This window comes from Microtus pennsylvanicus, chromosome 15 (genome assembly GCF_037038515.1).
Source record: "Microtus pennsylvanicus isolate mMicPen1 chromosome 15, mMicPen1.hap1, whole genome shotgun sequence".
Taxonomy (NCBI): Eukaryota; Metazoa; Chordata; class Mammalia; order Rodentia; family Cricetidae; genus Microtus; species Microtus pennsylvanicus.
The window spans coordinates 72,321,478-72,340,302 of record NC_134593.1 but is presented as its reverse complement, the minus strand read 5'-3'; the positions used below and the strand labels follow the sequence as shown (position 1 = coordinate 72,340,302).

General features: G+C 37.3%; 1 protein-coding gene across 2 annotated transcripts in view; it reads left to right on the top strand.

Annotated features, from left to right (window-relative positions):
- Nalcn (sodium leak channel, non-selective) overlaps positions 1-18,825 on the top strand; it is a 261,873-nt gene that overhangs the window by 82,723 nt on the left and 160,325 nt on the right. For both annotated transcript variants that reach the window (XM_075948960.1, XM_075948959.1), the window contains exon 10: positions 881-967. In XM_075948960.1, coding sequence (XP_075805075.1) covers positions 881-967 — 87 coding nt within the window. The remainder of the gene's footprint in view (positions 1-880; positions 968-18,825) is intronic.

Genomic DNA, 18,825 nt, shown 5'->3' with positions numbered 1-18,825 from the left:
ATTCTACTTTACCTCATTAAAACCAACACACACAAACACATGCATGCACACACACACACATACACACATGCACACACACTACTCCTGAGGAACAGTGTAAGTGGGAAGTGTCTTCCAACTGGATATAATGTTGACAAATGAGAACTTACTTAGGAGTGAACTATGTCATAAGATTATCGATCACCTAGACACCAGACTGAGCAGGTCTCAGGTTGTCCAATAGCATCTTGAAATTTATCTCTGCTAAGCCAAGATAAATAACATGTACCTTTGTAAATATACCAACTAAATTTCTGTTAAGCAAATTGATTGCGACCTAGTTAAAATAATTACACAGTCGGTTAAGCACCCTCTCACCCTACTACCATTGAAATCCTACCACACACTGAAGGGGAACTCCTGATACTATTTGACATGAGAATGTTTTTAGTTAACTCACTAAGAAATATCTATTAAGATTTTAAAAAGTCTTCTTACATATACTCAACTGATGCGACATAATGCTTTAGAATTCTAACTACACTTTATTGCAGAGCTAAACAATAATAATGAATATAGCCACCTAAAAACATTAGAATATTTTTCCTGCTTAGAAGAGTATATAAAAGATTACATATGCAAACTCTTTGTAAAGCAGAAACAAGTGCTCACTAAATGCAATTATTACCACTGCTCATGAGAGTGTTATTATTATTCTTTATTATTCTCCTGTTTTCAGTATTAAAATGAGCATAGCTGAAATGTTTCAAGACCCAAATATAAATCTTTAAGAAGACAGATTCTCAGTAATATTTAAACACATAGAAAGCTGCAGACAAAGCTAGAGTTCTCAGTGTTCCATGCTCAACATCTCTGACTCATCGGTCTCTTTGTCTTAAAGATGTTCCACGAAGATGCTGCTGGTGGCTGGCAGTTGGTAGCTGTGGATGTCAACAAGCCCCAGGGACGTGCTCCGGCCTGCCTACAGGTACAGCACAATACCGTTTTAAAAAATCATCAATCCTGAACTTTTTACTTTTATTTAATACAAAGAAATCCATAGGCTTCAAGCTCTAGATTTGCCCAGATTTATCAAGAAGTCAGGGCAATGTTTTATTCTGTCCTGTATTTATAACCTAACTAGTATTCTTTTAAATGTATAGTAGGTACCTTACTTTGTTTTCTGTTGCTGTGATAAAGACCTTGACCAAAAGCAAATTGGGCAGAAAGGATTTTTTTGGTTTAGATATCCATGTCACAGTCTACAGAGATAAGTCAAGGCAGGAACTTGAAGCAGGAACTTAAAGGCAGGAGCTGAGGCAGTCAGTGCAAAAATTGTCACTTACTGCCTTTGTCTCATTCAGTGTGTTTTCTTAAACCATCCAAGATCACCTACTGTACCAGGGCTTTTCTTTTGGCCCACCATCCAGCTCCTAAATCATGACACAGAGACTTATTATTAGTTATAAATGTTTGCCCTGGCGTAGGCTTATTTCTGGCTAGCTCTTTTAACTTAACCTGTTTCTTTTTAGCTACCTTTTGTCTTGGAACTTTTTACTTTTCTTTCCTCTGTACGTCTTACTTTCACTATGTCTTGTGTCTGGCTGGCTAGCGGCTGCCTGGCTTCTTGCCCCAGGTATGTCCCTCTTTCTCTCCCCCTTCTGTCATTCTTCCATTTTCTTCAAGCCAAGATTTCTCCTCCTATTTATTTTCACTGCCTGTTAGTTTCACCATCTTTCCCCTGCCTAGCTATTAGCTGTTTAGCTCTTTATTAGATCAATCAGGTACCTTAGGCAGGCAAGGTGAAACCATTGCAGCATATCTTTACATAATTAAACACACATTCTTATATCATTAAACAAGTGTAGCATAAACAAATGTAACACATTTTTGCCTACTTAAAATAATATTCCACAACACCCTACTAAGGGAAAGCACCACCCACAACAATTATTAATCAAGAAAATGAACCCAAAGGCTTTTCTTTTGGTCAATATGATAGAGGCATTTCCTCAGATCTTCCAAGATGACCATAGCTTGTGTCAAGATGACAAAAAAAATAACAAATGGGGATTTGATAAATGATGAATAATGGCACATGAACAAAAGAATTTCAACACTATCAAATCAACAAAAAGTTTCGTTGTCATGTTAATTCTTGTCAAAATATTTCCTAAAATGCCCGAGTTATTTAGGGCTGTGCAATACCTTCATAGGTAACTGCGAAGGAAATATATTAGCACATGATCTGTTATGCTACATGTCCAATCTCCAGAGCAAGGTGATATCAAGGTGTTTTCCTAACAAAGAACTTTAAAATTAAGCATGGGATGATAGACTGCAAGGGCACCTGAGGTCATGGCAAGGCTCAAATGATCAGAAGATGGGGTCTGGGGTCCCTACCTGTGAAACTTCTACATTCACTCAGATTTGTTTAGTTTTTTTCCCCTTCAGATATTTAACTGTCTTGAATATTTACAATTTATATTGAAGATTTTATTTTTCTTTCCTATATAAGGTGCACAAACATTTTTCCCTGTTTTGTAGATTGCCTCTTCATTTCGTTGCTTATTTACATGTTTCTATCATTTAAATAATGGAAGCAAAGTTCATTATTCCCAGATGAATAATGGTAATATTAAATGCTATCTCTTGGTTTTCTTCTCACCTATGTTGATTGTAATACCATCACTAATATGCAAATACAGCAGCCGCTTCTACTATTCCTGTTACCATTGTTTGCAGAGTTCCATGTTTTATTCGATTGAAAAAATATTCAAGGAATCACAGACTTGTTTGGAAAATAAACTAGCAGAGTACCAAATAAGAGACATATAATCCATCCAAAGTTATCTAAAGCCATATTACTCCCAGGAAGTATTTTCTTGATACATTCTGCCAATGTGCTGCTTGTTTGAGACCATGGTGACATGAAAATAGAAATAAATGTCTTCTATCAGAGTGGTTGTTATTGCTGTAATTGGTTCAATTTCTGGTTCCTGGAAGTGAGACTCATGAAGACAACTAGAGCGGGGTTTCAGGAGAAGCCCAGCACTTTAAGACCTTCTAATGCTGCATTGCTCTTACACGCATGCTCTTTCATTTAGTAAATGCATATAGAGCTACTACAGGATTGGGCGTAGTTTTTGTAGAGATTATGGCTGGTGTGGCTTCTACTGATGTGAAGTTTTCCCTTGCTGGAGAAACTGATGTTAAATAACCAACATTAATCAGAGAGATTCCATTTTGCCTCCGTTTCCCAGCTCTTCGTTCCCGCCCCCAGATTAGAACTAAGAGTGTTGTTTACCACAGGTCTAAATTTGTCTGTCATAAAGCATTAAAGGGCACTTGTCTTTGTCTCAATGGTAAGAGAGTAAATAAATCACAGCGAGATAGCACCAACAAGCACACTCAAGTACTTGTTAACAGAACACACTAAGAAATAAACCTGTTCTTCATAGAAGCAAAGGCTGCCATAAAGTGTTTTATGCCTTTCTCTAATTTTATATGTCTTGTTGGCACTTGTTTGGGAGACTCATAAAATAAGTTACAGTAATGTTATTTTAGGTCGTAGAGATCATATAATAGCAAGTAGTGTGTAAATTTAAAAATATATTATAAAAATAGCCCACCCAATATTTTATACTTTCAAAATTTTACATTTATAACTAAGCATAAATAGAATTGGCTCAAAATCTCCTAAAAATTGGGAATATTAGAATAATGCCTCTCCTCTTTTGTGCCAATTCTTCCAAATTTGCTACATTTCTGAGTTGGTACTACATTTTCACCTCCTTCCTCTCCTCTTTTGTGTCACTTCCTCTGAATTTGCTACATTTCAGAATTGCTATTGCATTTTCACCTCCTTTTTAGCTTTCTGTGTCCTTGTCTGGTGTTTTTGCTTGTGAGCTTTCCCAACAATTATAAGCAACTGGACAATTTAGTAATATTAGTTGATGTTCCTCAGTCTTCTCTACCTTATACCAAATGTTCAACTCTATTGGTCTTCCTGTCTTTTCTTTACATTTATAGGTTGTGAAATTATGCAGATGAATCGTGATATATGGTGATCCAATAATAGAGATTATCTTGTTATTAGTGGCCCGGCCACTTCTGATCTGCAATTAGAAACTATGTGAATTCATTTACCATTATATGAGATTCAAATTAAAGTTGTAATCAGAGGCATACTAAGTATAATGGGAATCACATGCAGGCATGCTGAGAAAAGATCCAGTCTTATGTCCTTAGCTTGCTCTTTTCTGTTTAAGAGTAATGAAAATAAATGTGCATTGCCATGAATCTTAAAACCAGAACAGAAGGATGGAAAAACAGAACAGTGTTGTTTGACTTGATAGGTCATTCTTAAGTTCTCTAACATAATGTTCCTCATGTTGTGGTGATCCCAACCATAGAATTGTTTTGTTGCTACTTCATAACTGTAATTTTACTACTGCTATGAACTTGCAAATGTCTATTTATTGATAGTTCTGCTCAGGGACTCACAGCCCGCGTGTTGAGAACTGCTGGTCTTCGAGCCTGAGTAAACCAGTCCTCCCAACTGGATTATTTTATCTTTGCTCTAAAGCTGACTCTAATATTCATCTCCCATTACCACCTCATAATCTGAGGAAAGTACATGGACATTTGTGTTTTCAGTTGAGAAACGTTTGTCACGATGTCAAAGAGCACACCTACTGCAGGTATCTGGAATCTCAGGTCACTGTGCATCCTGTACCTCTCTCTTCTGAGCTATGTAGTTTTTCATTTCTGTTTCTCTCAATGTACCTGTCTCCATTCTCTTCCCTAATCACTATAGCTTCATTCTGGTTCTTGCACATCACCCACAGTGGCTGTCTATGACTCTGAGCATGGTGACCTCCCACACACATTTTCAGAAGAAAATCACCAGAAAACTTGCAAAATGCAAATGAACTGAGAGGAAATGTGATGTAAGAATAGGTCACAAGATGTGGAAAACCTTGATTTCAAGAATTCAGTCATGGGAATTGATGCAAAAGCAGATGATTTAAACAAAATACAATAGCAAGCACTTGTTATTGTTGATGGGGACTTGGTACAAGACAAGCAAACATGGATATGGATTTTCAAGTGTGTAAATACTCAAATCACTTATAATTAGTCTTAATGTTTGGTGTCTGTTAGAATGTTTCCACGATCATTTCTGATTCTGTTAGTTTGGTCATCTCTTTGTTTCTTTTGGTTGGTTGTGTCAGGAGTCTGTCAATCTTGTTTGTCTTCTCAAAGAACCAGCTCTTGTGTTTTTCTCTTTTTTTCTATCACATTAATTTCTGAATAAACCAATCCTGTATGAATTTTATTATATATTGCGGCTACTTGGTTTGGTTCTTGTTTTTCTTTTTTGTTTGTCTGTTTTGAATTTTTGTTTGTTTGTTTCTTGTTTTCAGTTTTTTAGTTGCATCGTGAAGGCATTTATTTATGTTCGTTTTTTAATGTAAGCATTTGGAGCTATAAATGTCCATCATAGGGCTACTTCTAGTAAGTCTCAAGGGTTTTTGTGTTATATTTTTATTTAATTTCAGAAGACTTTTTTACTTATTTCTTAATTTGTTTATTAATTTCTTCTTTGACTCATCCATCATTCAGTAATGGACTTTAATCTCCTTGAGTTTTTGTACTTACTAGGATGTCTTTGCTCTCAATTTCATTTTATTGTATTATGATGCAATAAGTTACACATAGTTATTTCAATTTTTCTGATTTTTTTAAGATTTGTGGTCTATTTTAAAGACACAAGTCATACATAAAGGAAAATCCATAAGAATAATGGCTGCTTTCTCAATGAAATCCTTGAAATACAGAACAATCTAAAATAATGTATTCCAAGTCCCTAAAGACCACAGCTGGCGAACTAGACTAATGTACCCCTCAGAAAAAATTTGTCTTAATTAAAGAAGAAAAAATTCAAGGTATAAACAGCCTAAAATCTTATATCCAACAAACCAAACTTAAATACAAGAAGCCATATTTTAAACTGAAAACATGAATAAATAACCAAAAGATTGTAGAAAGAAGAAAAAAATCTATAGCTCCTAAAACTTTATCATGGAGTCCTGATATTCTATCCTTTTCCTAATTCATTCAACTTTTAACGTTTTCTTTCCCTTGAGTTGAAATTCAGTGCCATCTTTATTTCTGCTTCATTTCTTCTTGATGTTTCTGTTGTTTTGTTCAATTCCACTTTCAAATTCCGGATTATCTTCATTATTTACATCAGGCTTATGTTTGTGGTTTCTTGGGTATCACTCAAGCATTTGTTCTCTTTAAATTCATTTTCCTTAAGTTCATTGAGATGTTTCTTCATGTCTTTTTTCAATTCCTTGAATTCTTTAAAGAAATTTACGATTGTTCTTTTACATGTCATTTCCCAGGATTTATCAGCGTAATTCTCATGGGAGAAAACATTTTATGGGATTGGATGGCTTTGGAAGTTGTGTATGATACACCTTGAACTTTCATATTGTTTTTATTTTTGCAATGACGTTTGATCATGTTGTTTTATTCTGTGTTTGATGCAGACAGAGTAGATTGTGCCGGAACACAGGATTTTTAGTCTGGGTTGGTCATAAATGGTGGATATTACTTAAGTAGAATGAAGTAAGTTAAACAGAGGCGTCTGGGCCCTGATCCAAATCTGGAGTTTGTAGGTAGAACTGAGGGCTGAGGGTTTTTCATGGAGGAAAGGATCAGTTGAACTCACCAAGCTAGATTCTAGGGTAAAGACGTGTAGGACTTGGCTATGTGGAGAGAATGAATGTGGCACACGAGGCGTCTGGGAGTGGGCAGGGCATATCCTGGCTGAAGCCTACAGGTAGGTGTCAAGGCAAGCAAGGGTGGCCAGGTGAAATACTGGATATAGGGCATAGGCTAAGTCCTGGAGTTGAGAAGGGTATTTGGGGCTGAGAGAATTAGGTGGACTTGCCTAGCAAGGCTCTGCTGAAAGATGTGCAGGACCTGTTTAGGAGGAGAGACTGGAATATGGCACTTGGGGTGCCTATGGATTGGAGCCAACAGACTAACAGTATCATATAGCAGTGTGATTTTGGCCAGTGCATACAAACATATTTTCGTACATTTGTTGTTCACTTATGAATTTCTTCAGACTAATAAGCAATCTTCAGATTGCTAACATGTCACTTAATATAAATGATTTTCAGAAATCTCATACATTTCTAAAAGTCATATCACTTATATATTAATACAAAGAAATAAAAATATAAAATATGGGGACAAATCCAAAATATGGATAATAGATGCATGGATGCAAACTGTGCATTCTGCTGTAGGATACTTGTACACTGTTTGAAGATATATTACTGTGATTGGTGTAATAAAAACTGAATGGCCAATAACTAGGCAGGAGAGCTAGGTGGGATATCCAGGAAGAGAAAGATCTCTAAGAAGAAGAAAGAGTAACCAGCCAGTGCGGAGGAAGCAGGATGAACAATACAGAAATGAGTTATTGAGCCACCCAACAGAATGTAGATTAAAAATATATGGGCTAATTTAAGTTATAAGAACCAGTTAGGAACAATCTAAGCTAAGGCAAAGATTTCATAATTAATAATAAATCTCCTTGTTATTTGTGAATGGGCAGCCCAAAGAAAAATCTATCTACACTTTGCTGTTATTTAGGCAGTGTGAGAAGTCCCTCGTGCAATATGATGAAGCAATTTAGAAAGTTTCTTGAATGTGTGCTTAAATGTGGGTCTCAGAAAATTGAAGAGTTATAATTGACTCTTTTAGCATCAAACCCACCATTAGGTAGCCATTTAAGTGCTCTTTTTTATTGTAACATCTGTGTGAGGGGGGTCACTATAATGCATGATGAATAGAATCGAATTAAATGGGAAAGTCATTCCTCAGCAGTGGCTATGACAAGCCTTCCTCCTGTCTCTCAGGTAGCAGTTTTCTTCCTTGACAATTTGATAGATGTGGCTGCATTCTAGGCGCTGTCTTCCAACGCATGCATACCCAGTGGTCTATTATCATAAGGAATATCTGACAGGAAAATGAAGGTACACGCGAGACATGGAGTGCCCCACTAAATTCTTAGTGCTCTCTTCCAACGCATGCATACCCAGTGGTCTATTATCATAAGGAATATCTGACAGGAAAATGAAGGTATACATGAGACATTAAATTTCTCTGGTAACATCCCATGTTGTTCCCCTTTCTGCAAGGAAAAGAGGTAAAGGGATTTTTTTCCATGAATAGGTCAAATTATGACAAGATTATTACTGTAGTGTTTTAATGCTTTTTGAAAAATTTTCCACTGAAGGTGAAGATTGAAAGGTGGTGAACAGTGTGGTACATGTATTTTGAGTGATATCCTAAATCGTTCTTATAATGTCTATCTTCTTAATAAACCATCCCACAACTGATAGATAATTTTAAGAACTGGTGGTGCCTGTGAGGCATTAAGTTCATCTTACCAGTTAGTGTCTTCTGTCTTCCTAGACCAGTGTGAGAAGATAAGGAGGTCTAGCTAAGACAATGTATCCAAGGGCCCTTTGGAACAACTTTCCAAAGCTTTTTGAGTTTCAGTTTCCTTATATGACAATCAGGAATAATAGGATCCTTCAATATGTAAGTACTAGGATTCATGCTCCTCAAATTCCCAGTATAGGGACCTCCAATTGCCGCGCACAGGGTCCCCATGTCTGTGCTCTGTGCGCTGGAACCTAGTTCACGAGCTTCAGGCAAGGGGCTGGAGGTTGAGAATACAGACACAGAGACAGACCAACATGCAGACCTTTAAACACTGATACCAAAGCCCCCTTTTATTAACACCATGTACACTTAAATACACTGCAGTCAATGGCCAACAGGTGATAATCCCATCTTCTGATCCTCTAACTAGGCACAGCTTCCAGTCACTTCACTTAGAAGGTTCTAGGAGGGAAGAGCAGCTGAAAGCCAGGACTCAGTTAATCCCAACATCCAGCTGAAGGCCAGGATTTAATTGGTCCCAGCATCAGAGAGTTCGTCACGCAACCTGAAGAAAGGACCATCCTTGTCAATAGCACATTCACAGCCTCACTCACCCCTTGAGGGTCATTGCTGACATTTAGGAATTTGGTTTCTGCACATTCCATGGTCAACTGACTCAGCCTCCAGGCCCAGCCATGTACCCAACCCACAATCCCCAACCCCAGGTTTTGAAAGTCAGTTTCTTTGTCCTTGTTTCTAAATCCATTCGTTTGTTTATTCTAGTTTATAGATTTAAAGTGTATTTCCTTGATGCACATTTACACTGTGAAGTGACTGAATGCAGCTAATTGGCATGTATACTTGTATGCAGACATACAGGCACAATGACATGCTCCATTTCTTGTATCAGAACTAAATTAACTGACTTACTTAGAGGAAAATTTGAGGAGAGGAACAAAATAATAGTGTTTGGACATCTTTCTTCCATTACTCTTTTTTTTCTAGCATGACAGAAAATATGGCGAAAATTCTAATGTTCTAATCTTTATTATTATCTGAGGCTAGCATATTAACAAGGTCAACACGTCATTGTTTATGAGCCAAGATTTGACATTCTCCTTCCTGATTTTTTTTCAAATATCAATAATGAAGTCATGTAGGGACACTGAGTTCTTAATCCTTAAATTATAGTTAAACTAATTGGGAGCATTTGGTACAGATCTTCGTTTCCTTTCCCTTTCTCCCACTAATCCATAAATGTGTGGCCACAAAGTGTGAGGAAACAGGGGCATATTAAGCACTGTTTAGTAATATGGTTCAAAGCATGAATGTCCATTATGGCATTGTATTCAGGAAAGCCCATGCTGTCTTAAATTGAAGCCTTTGCAAGCAACACACACCATAGCTAAAATCAATTCAGGACAGATGATTTTGTTAAATTTTAGGAAATGGTCTATTTTAAGTATTTAAGGAATACTTAAACCTGTATATACAGATCAGTATGGTCTTCAGTACAGTTTCTCAGAGTCTAGAAATATATTTGTGGGGCCCTAGTGCTGAGCAAGTCATCATATTAATGTGACTGCCTTAGTATTGTAGATTATGATGAGTCTCTATAGAGAAAAATGAGACTTAAACATGTGGTACATGTGGTTTGGCCTTGGATAATGAGGTTGAATACCTTTAGGACATCAATAAATTTCTTCCCTTTCCCCAAGGAACAACATTCATAATCAGATCAATAATTTTTAAATCTGTAGAGCAGACCAATGATCTATGGAAAGACCAGAATGCCTGGGATAGCTTAGTGGTTAGCAACCAAGTTAAGTTGTTTGGTTTATGCCATGCTGGTTTATAAAAGAAATACTAATTTTTTCTTGTGAATCTATGATTTACCTGAAAAGCCTTCCCAGTCTATGCCAAATCTCAGCTAATAGTTTGGACATCTATGGTCAGCCACTCTTCCGTTCACAGCTATGCTCTTGGCTTGGCTGACTGAGTGAAGAGGACGTTAGGATCCATAACTAGGTCAGCATGTCAGTGTGGTGGTTCTGGCACCCTAAAATGAGAGTAAACAATATTTCACAATTCTCTTCTCACTGCTCGTCTGTTATTACAAACTAACCTGAGAAAAATCACATGACTGAATGGTTTCTGTAGAAGATACCGCCAAAGGCATGGACATGCATGTGGGTTCAGTGTGAGGCCACCAGACTTTTCCACACAGATTGAAAAAAATGTCAAAATTACTAGCTAAAAATAACATTCAACCCAGGTTAGCAACTTTTCCCATCCCAGCACATGTGAGTTTCTTCTTATTAAAATCTAACTTGTATTTTAGGGTCAAGAGCTGATAACTGAAGTATACTGATAATAATAGTATGACTACCAATATTAATTGATAGTTAATTAAATACCAATTTAAGAACATAACAGTGGGCTGATTCTGGACAAGAGATTAAAAGGATTTATGAGAGTTTTCTTCTTGCAATTTGATTTCCAGATATTTACTTTTATCTTTCTTTCTCAAAGAAAAGAGCAGGAAACTTTTAAGGCATGGCAGATGAGAAGGCATTTATTGTATCATAGATTCTCAATATCCTTGTGGAGAGTTACTAGTGGACCCAGTCCTCCCTCTCCAAAAACAGGTGATTAAGAAAGACACACTCTAGAAGGGAATACACTGGTCTGTTTTCAGGATTATTAGATAACTAAAAAAATATTTGAATTGGGTGGATCCATTTTTATATCAATTATAAAAATATTAGCATGCAGACGTCATCTCAATAAGGACACGACACTTGTGAATGGGAGATTTATTTTAGGTTTTGTGGAATTGCTCATTCTTATGTTCTCATTCTTTTTTTGGTTTGTTGAGACAGGTTTTCTTTTATGTTCTTATTCATATGTTCACAGATCGTATGCAATATGTTTTCTGAAAATTGTACCTTATAAATGTATTGTTCTCTAAATTATTTATTTTAAAATCCAAATAACATTCAAAATTTAATACCCAAATGATGCAATGTTTAGTAGCAGAAAGTTTATTTTTACCCAAGGTAGTATATTTTGTAAGCAAATGAAAGATTCATCTTCTGAGCTCTGGTATTCATCAAGATATGATATTCTAATATCATACTCTAAGGCCACAAATGTTCTGTTTTAGATGTTTTATCTACAGAATCTTAAGGCTCTCAAAGGCACTATTTCATGGAAAAATATTAGCTAAACATTAATAGAAGTATTTCCCCATAAACACATAAACAAACAACCAAAAACAAGATCACTTTAGACATTTTGGAAATCTATGAATCTTCATAATCTGTCTCAAGATTTGTTATTTCTTTTGATTAATCTCTTATGTTTTATCTCTCTTACCTTCCTCCATAAGCAACTGATTGTACCTGTATTTTTAAAGTCCTCCAGTTTTCCAATACAGTGTTTATGATGTCTCCTAGGCTACATACTGTATTAAATAGGCCTGCTTATATTCATGCTTCAATAAAATATGTAGATAAAGCATCTGTTTGCTAGAAGAGAAAATATTGTCATAGAGAGGTCAAGTCAGGCACAGACTTAACTAGTCTTAAAATTAACATTCCATTATATTATGATATCTTACATCCTCTGTACAGAACAAACTGTCTTCGGGTTTTAAGCACAAGCTTCATGTGCTTCTGCCTTTTATTCCCAGACAAACCCTCAGCAAAGATACTGCTTCACATCTATTTTAGCATCTAGAGCCATGTCAAGGGCTTCTTGACTGCTCAAGAGAAGGCAAAGAACACCTGCTTTGTTCCCAAAACATTTGAGAATGCTTTCCAACTTAATGTGATTGGAACACTACTCATCCTTTCAAAGAAGTCTGTTTCTTCCTGATAAAGGGAGATGACACAACACCAAATGCCAAGACTATTGAGGACCAAATGGTGTCATTGCGTCAGCATTGTCATTGAATCAGTGTACTTGAAACGAAGCTTAGCACAGACTAAGCACTCTAGTACAGGCTGACTCTTCTCATGATACAACTTCTTGTTAATATTGATTTTAATGGCAGAAGGACCTTTGTCCCCAGATAGCTTCACTTACAGCCTCATGAAGGTTATCCTTAGATAATGGGACTCAAAGCTAATGTTTTTCTGTCTCTTTTGTTTTTGCATGAGCACAGGCTTGGTGCATACTAGCTAGACAGGCACTCGACCGTTGAGCTCCTTCCTCAGCTCTGAACTAGTATAAAAGTTATATTTATTGTTCTTGACCTTTGCACCATTGCATTATTCTCTCCTGGCACTTCCTGGTACAGTGCAATATGAAAAATACAGTTACTATAATGTTGTTTACATTTGAAGCAACAGTATTTACAGCATCTTACTAATGAGTCACCCTGTGTGGAGACCATAGTTAAGTCTTACTTAGTACTGGACAGGTGTGTTCAATCATTTCCCTAAAGAATAATTTAAGATGATGTCTACCAAAATAATAGACAGTGCTCTATGGTTTCCCATTGTGCCTGCAACAAATGTCCACAAACTTAGTTACTTAAAACAATACAAATTCATTCTGTGCTGCAGATCTGACGCCAAAACTCATTTTCATTGGAGAAAAAAAAATGAGACATCAGTGGCACTCCATTGTTTTTTGAAAACTAAGGTTATTCGCTTTTCTTTTTTTTTTATTGTTGCGGGTTTTTTTTATTTTTTTACTTTATTTTTTTTAATTTTTTTATTGATAAAAGGACAATAAAGAAAGAAAAAAACAAGTTTCCACCTCCCACCAGCCTCCCATTTCCCTCCCCCTCCTCCCACTCTTCTCCCCCTCCTCCCACTCTTCTCCCCCTCCTCCCACCCCTCTCCCCTTCCCCCCACTCCTCTCCCCCTCCCTCTCCAGTCCAAAGAGCAGTCAGGGTTCCCTGTCCTGTGGTAAGTCCTAGGTCCTCCCCCCTCCGTCCATATCTAGGAAGGTGAACATCCAAACTGGCTAGGCTCCCACCAAGCCAGCAGATTGCGTAGGATCAAAACCACGTGCCATTGTCTTTGGCGTCTCATCAGCCCTCATTGTTCGTCATGTTCAGAGAGTCCAGTTTTATCCCATGCTTTTTTGGTAGCAGTCCAGCTGGCCTTGGTGAGCTCCCAGTAGATCAGCTCCACTGTCTCAGTGGGTGGGTGCACCCCTAGTGGTCCCGACTTCTTTGCTCAAGTTCTCCCTCTTCTGCTCCTCATTGGGACCTTGGGAGCTCAGTCCATTGCTCCAGTGTGGGTCTCTGTCTCTATCTCCATCCATCGCCAGATGAAAGTTCTAGGATGATATGCAAGATATTCATCAGTATTGCTCTAGGATATGGTCATTTCAGGTTCCCTATCCTCAGCTGCCCAAGGAACTAACTGGGGACTTCAGCTTGGGCACCTGGGAGCCCCTCTAATGTCAATTCTCCTGCCCACCCTAAAGTGGGTCCCTTAACTAAGAATTGTGGTTCCGTGCTCCCCTATCCAACCTTCCTTTATCCCGATCCTCCTGTTTCCTCAAGTCCCCCCTCCTTCCCTTCTACCTTTTCTCTCCCCATCTCCCCTTACCCCCATCCCACCCCACCCCCAAGATCCCACTTTTCTCCCCGGCAATTTTGTCTACTTCCCTTATCCAAGAGGATAACTATATGTTTTTCCTTGGGTTCACCTTCTTACTCAGCTTCTTTAGGTTCGCCTATTGTAGACTCCGTGACCCCTATTTATGGCTAGAAACCAATTATGAGTGAGTACATCCCATGTTCATCTTTTTGGGTCTGGAATAACTCACTCAGGATAGTGTTTTCTATTTCCATCCATTTGCATGCAAAATTAGAGAAGTCATTGTTTTTTACCGCAGCGTAGTACTCTAGTGTGTATATATTCCATACTTTCTTCATCCATTCTTCCATTGAAGGGCATCTAGGTTGTTTCCAGGTTCCGGCTATCACAAATAATACTGCTATGAACATAGTTGAGCAAATGCTTTTGACATGTGATAGAGCATCTCTTGGGTAAATTCCCAAGAGTGGTATTGCTGGGTCCAGGGGTAGGTTGATCCCGAATTTCCTGAGAAACCGAAACACTGACTTCCACAGTGGTTGCACAAGATTGCATTCCCACCAGCAATGGATGAGGGTACCCCTTCCTCCACAGCCTCTCCAGCAAAGGCTATCATTGGAGTTTTTTATTTTAGCCATTCTGACAGGTGTAAGATGATATCTCAAAATTGTTTTGATTTGCATTTCCCTGATTGCTAAGGAAATTGAGCAGGACCTTAAGTGTCTTTTGGCCATTTGAACTTCTTCTATTGAGAATTCTCTATTCAGTTCAGTGCCCCATTTTTTAATTGGGTTAATTAGCATTTTAAAGTCTAGTTTCTTGAGTTCTCTATATATTTTGGAGATCAGACCTTTGTCTGTTGTGGGGTTGGTGAAGATCTTCTCCCAGTCAGTAGGTTGCCTTTGTGTCTTAGTGACAGTGTCCTTTGCTTTACAGAAGCTTCTCAGTTTTAGTAGGTCCCATTTATTCAATGTTGCCCTTAATGTCTGTGCTTCTGGGGTTATACCTAAGAAGCGATCACCTGTGCCCATCTGTTGTAGGGTATTTCCCACTTTCTCTTCTATCAGGTTCAGTGTTTTCGGGCTGATATTGAGGTCTTTAATCCATTTGGACTTGAGTTTTGTGCATGGTGATAGATATGGGTCTATTTTCATTCTTCTACAGGTTGACATCCAGTTGTGCCAGCACCATTTGTTGAAGATGCTTTCTTTCTTCCATTGTATACTTTTAGCTCCTTTATCGAAAATGAGGTGTTCATAGGTTTGTGGGATAAAATCCGGGTCTTCTATACGATTCCATTGGTTGACTTCTCTGTTTTTATGCCAGTACCACCCTGTTTTCATTACTGTAGCTCTGTAATAGAGTTTGAAGTCAGGGATGGTAATGCCTCCAGAAGATCCTTTATTGTATAGGATTGTTTTGGCTATCCTGGGTTTTTTTGTTTTTCCATATAAAGTTGATTATTGTCCTCTCCAGATCTGTGAAGAATTTTGATGGGATCTTGATGGGGATTGCATTGAATCTATAAATTGCCTTTGGTAGAATTGCCATTTTTACTATGTTGATCCTCCCAATCCAAGAGCAAGGGATGTCCATCCATTTTTTGGTATCCTCTTCAATTTTTTTCTTCAATGCCTTAAAGTTCTTGTCATATAGATCTTTCACTTCCTTGGTTAGATTTACCCCAAGATATTTTATGCTGTTTGTGGCTATCGTGAATGGAGAAGCTTCTCTGATTTCACTCTCTGCTTCCTTATCCTTTGTGTATAAGAGGGCGACTGATTTTTTGGAGTTGATCTTGTATCCTGCCACATTACTAAAGCTGTTTATCAGCTGTAAAAGTTCTTTGGTGGAGTTTTGGGGGTCGCTTATGTACCCTACCATATCATTTGCGAATAACGAAAGTTTAACTTCTTCCTTTCCAATTCGAATCCCCTTGATCCCATTATGTTGTCTTATTGCTATTGCTAGAACTTCCAGCACTATATTGAAGAGGTATGGCGAAAGTGGACAGCCTTGTCGTGTTCCTGAGTTAAGCGGGATGGCTTTGAGTTTCTCTCCGTTTAATTTGATGTTAGCTGTTGGCTTGCTGTATATAGCTTTTATTATATTTAGGTATGACCCTTGTATCCCTAATCTCTCCAAGACTTTTAACATAAATGGATGTTGAATTTTGTCAAATGCTTTTTCAGCATCTAATGAAATGATCATATGGTTTTTTTCTTTCAGTTTATTTATATGCTGGATTACATTGATAGATTTTCGTATGTTGAACCAGCCCTGCATCTCAGGAATGAAGCCTACTTGATCATAATGGATAATTTTTCGGATGTGTTCTTGGATTCGGTTTGCCAGTATTTTGTTGAGGATTTTTGCATCGATATTCATGAGTGAGATCGGCCTGTAATTCTCTTTCCTGGTTGAGTCTTTGTGTGGTTTTGGTATCAGAGTAACTGTAGCTTCATAAAAGGAATTTGGTAATGACCCTTCTGTTTCTATATTGTGGAATACATTGAGGAGTATAGGTATTAGGTCTTCTTGAAGCTACCTCATCCTCTGCCATTTTTAAGGAGTCTGTAATTGTGGCTTCAGAAAGTCCCCTTATGTTGCAAACCCTTTTGTCTAACTGGCTCTTTGCCATGGACTTGAACGGGAAGGAACTGCCATCCATTTGGGGATAAAGTGCTCCTACTATAACGATGATATTCAGCCAGTCTTTGTTAGACTCTACTTAATCCAGTTTATCCTCTTAATCAATGAGTATTATCCACTGCACAAATTCTTAAACTTGAACTTAAAACCAGATTCCACCTAGGAACCTTGTCAAAGTTACAGATTTCAATATTTTGTGGCTAGGAAGCAGTCTTCGTTCTTGCATTTCTAAGCACCTTCAAGGGTGAAGCTGACCCAGAGACCCTTTGAGTAGAAAGTCTCTAGTGTTTCTGACAGATTTTGATGCCTTGGGAAAGATTCAATTAAAGTCTCTCCATGTCTTTGTAACTCCAATGGTCATTTATACAAATAAATGGATTTTGCAGCAAAGTAAAACTGAAAATTATTCAGAAGTTGACTCATCATTTTTTAAAGCATTTTAAAAGGTGGTTCTACTTTTATTTTTATTTATGTCTGTATATATATATATATATATATATATATGGGTATGTATATATGTATAAATACCCACTGAGATAAGAAGATGCTGTTGGAATCCCTGGTGCTGGAATTACAGGAGGTTGTGAGATGCCTTATGTGGGTATGGGGACCAGAATGTGGATCATCTAGAAGAGCAACAACCATTCTTAAACATCGAGCCTTCTCTTCTGTCCTCTACCTTAACAAAAAGTGAACTAAAATGTCATTTTAAATGAAGGAACTTTAAAAAGCTTGAATACAGATGTCTGAAAATTCTTATACTACATGTATAAAGATATAAAAATACAACACATATATACATACACTTAAATTTGTACATGTGGATGTTCATGGAAAGTGTGTGTTTGTGTGTATGTGTGTGTGTGTGTGTGTGTGTATAGATAAATAGATGGTAGGTAGAACCTACATTATGTTAGGTAATAGAACTGTGGAAGCCTCAAGTTTCATAGTGTTTTGTGAGATCTATTCTACTTCAACAATTTTCTCTATGCTAATTTGCATAAGAAAGTGAAACCTGAAGGGATAGACTTGGACTCCGGCAACACCAGAATGTGTGCACATGCAATACTCCCAGTCATTTCACATCACGGAAGTGTTGACTGAATTAGTTCCAGTGGCCTGTGCCACTAGCTTCCATATTAAAGGTAGAGTCACTAGTTTGAATTTTTAAATTTGGTTTCTACACATACTTATCACCCTCATTCTTATTTAATGATTGAAAGTTATTATGCAGGAGCAAGTCAACCAAGCCACGGTTATTATAGCATATCAAACTCCATTGTGAGTGATTATTTTAATGACTCTGTACCAACAGAGATACATAGACATTCAGACAAAAAAAATAACCTAATTATAATGACAGCTCCAAAGCCAAGCTGTGACAGTTAAAAAACCAATTTCAAAGTTTTTTGACAGCCATGGCTGAAAGCTTTGTTTGGACCTTTCTGTAATAACAGTTTACTTAAGACCTAAATCCAAAGTGAAGGAAAACAGAAAGAAAAAGTTGTAGCTTTTCTGTCATGCTAATAAAATAGAAATCGGGTGACATGTTTTTAATAGAACATTATGTTGAAAAGGGTATAGAAAGGAAGTGATGGGCGTGGAATTTAACTCACAATGCAAAGAAAGAGGAAATAACAATGCAAATTCTAATAAGAATAGAAATTTGACAACTGATTTCCTTATCTGTGTTACAAAGATCAGTAGTTCCTGCAAGTAACTTGATGGCCATACAAACAGGTTGATTGGCAGTTTTTGAATTCGATTTTTATATTACTGATGAAATAAGGTCAAAGAGAAAAAGATAGAAAAGTGTTCAATTGCCAGGAAGGACATGAAGCTTCATGGAAAATTGACTTTTCTCTTGGTTCAGACATCTCTAGATTTATTAGGGTTTTTTTTTTATCACTTTGGTTTATCTTCATTGGTTCTGGGCTCAGAGATGTCCAATATAATTAATTCATTCGCCTTGTGTGATTAATTTCTCATTCCTGACAGAAACATATCTGGATCATAAAATGACATTTGTTTGGACTAGAAGTCTATATAAGGCCGGCAGCGTATTAGCACCTCCTTATAGATGTTGTCTTATTTAAAAACGGTAATAAACGTTTTGAGCAAATTATCTCCACTTACTGTGAAGAAAACTGAGGACAGT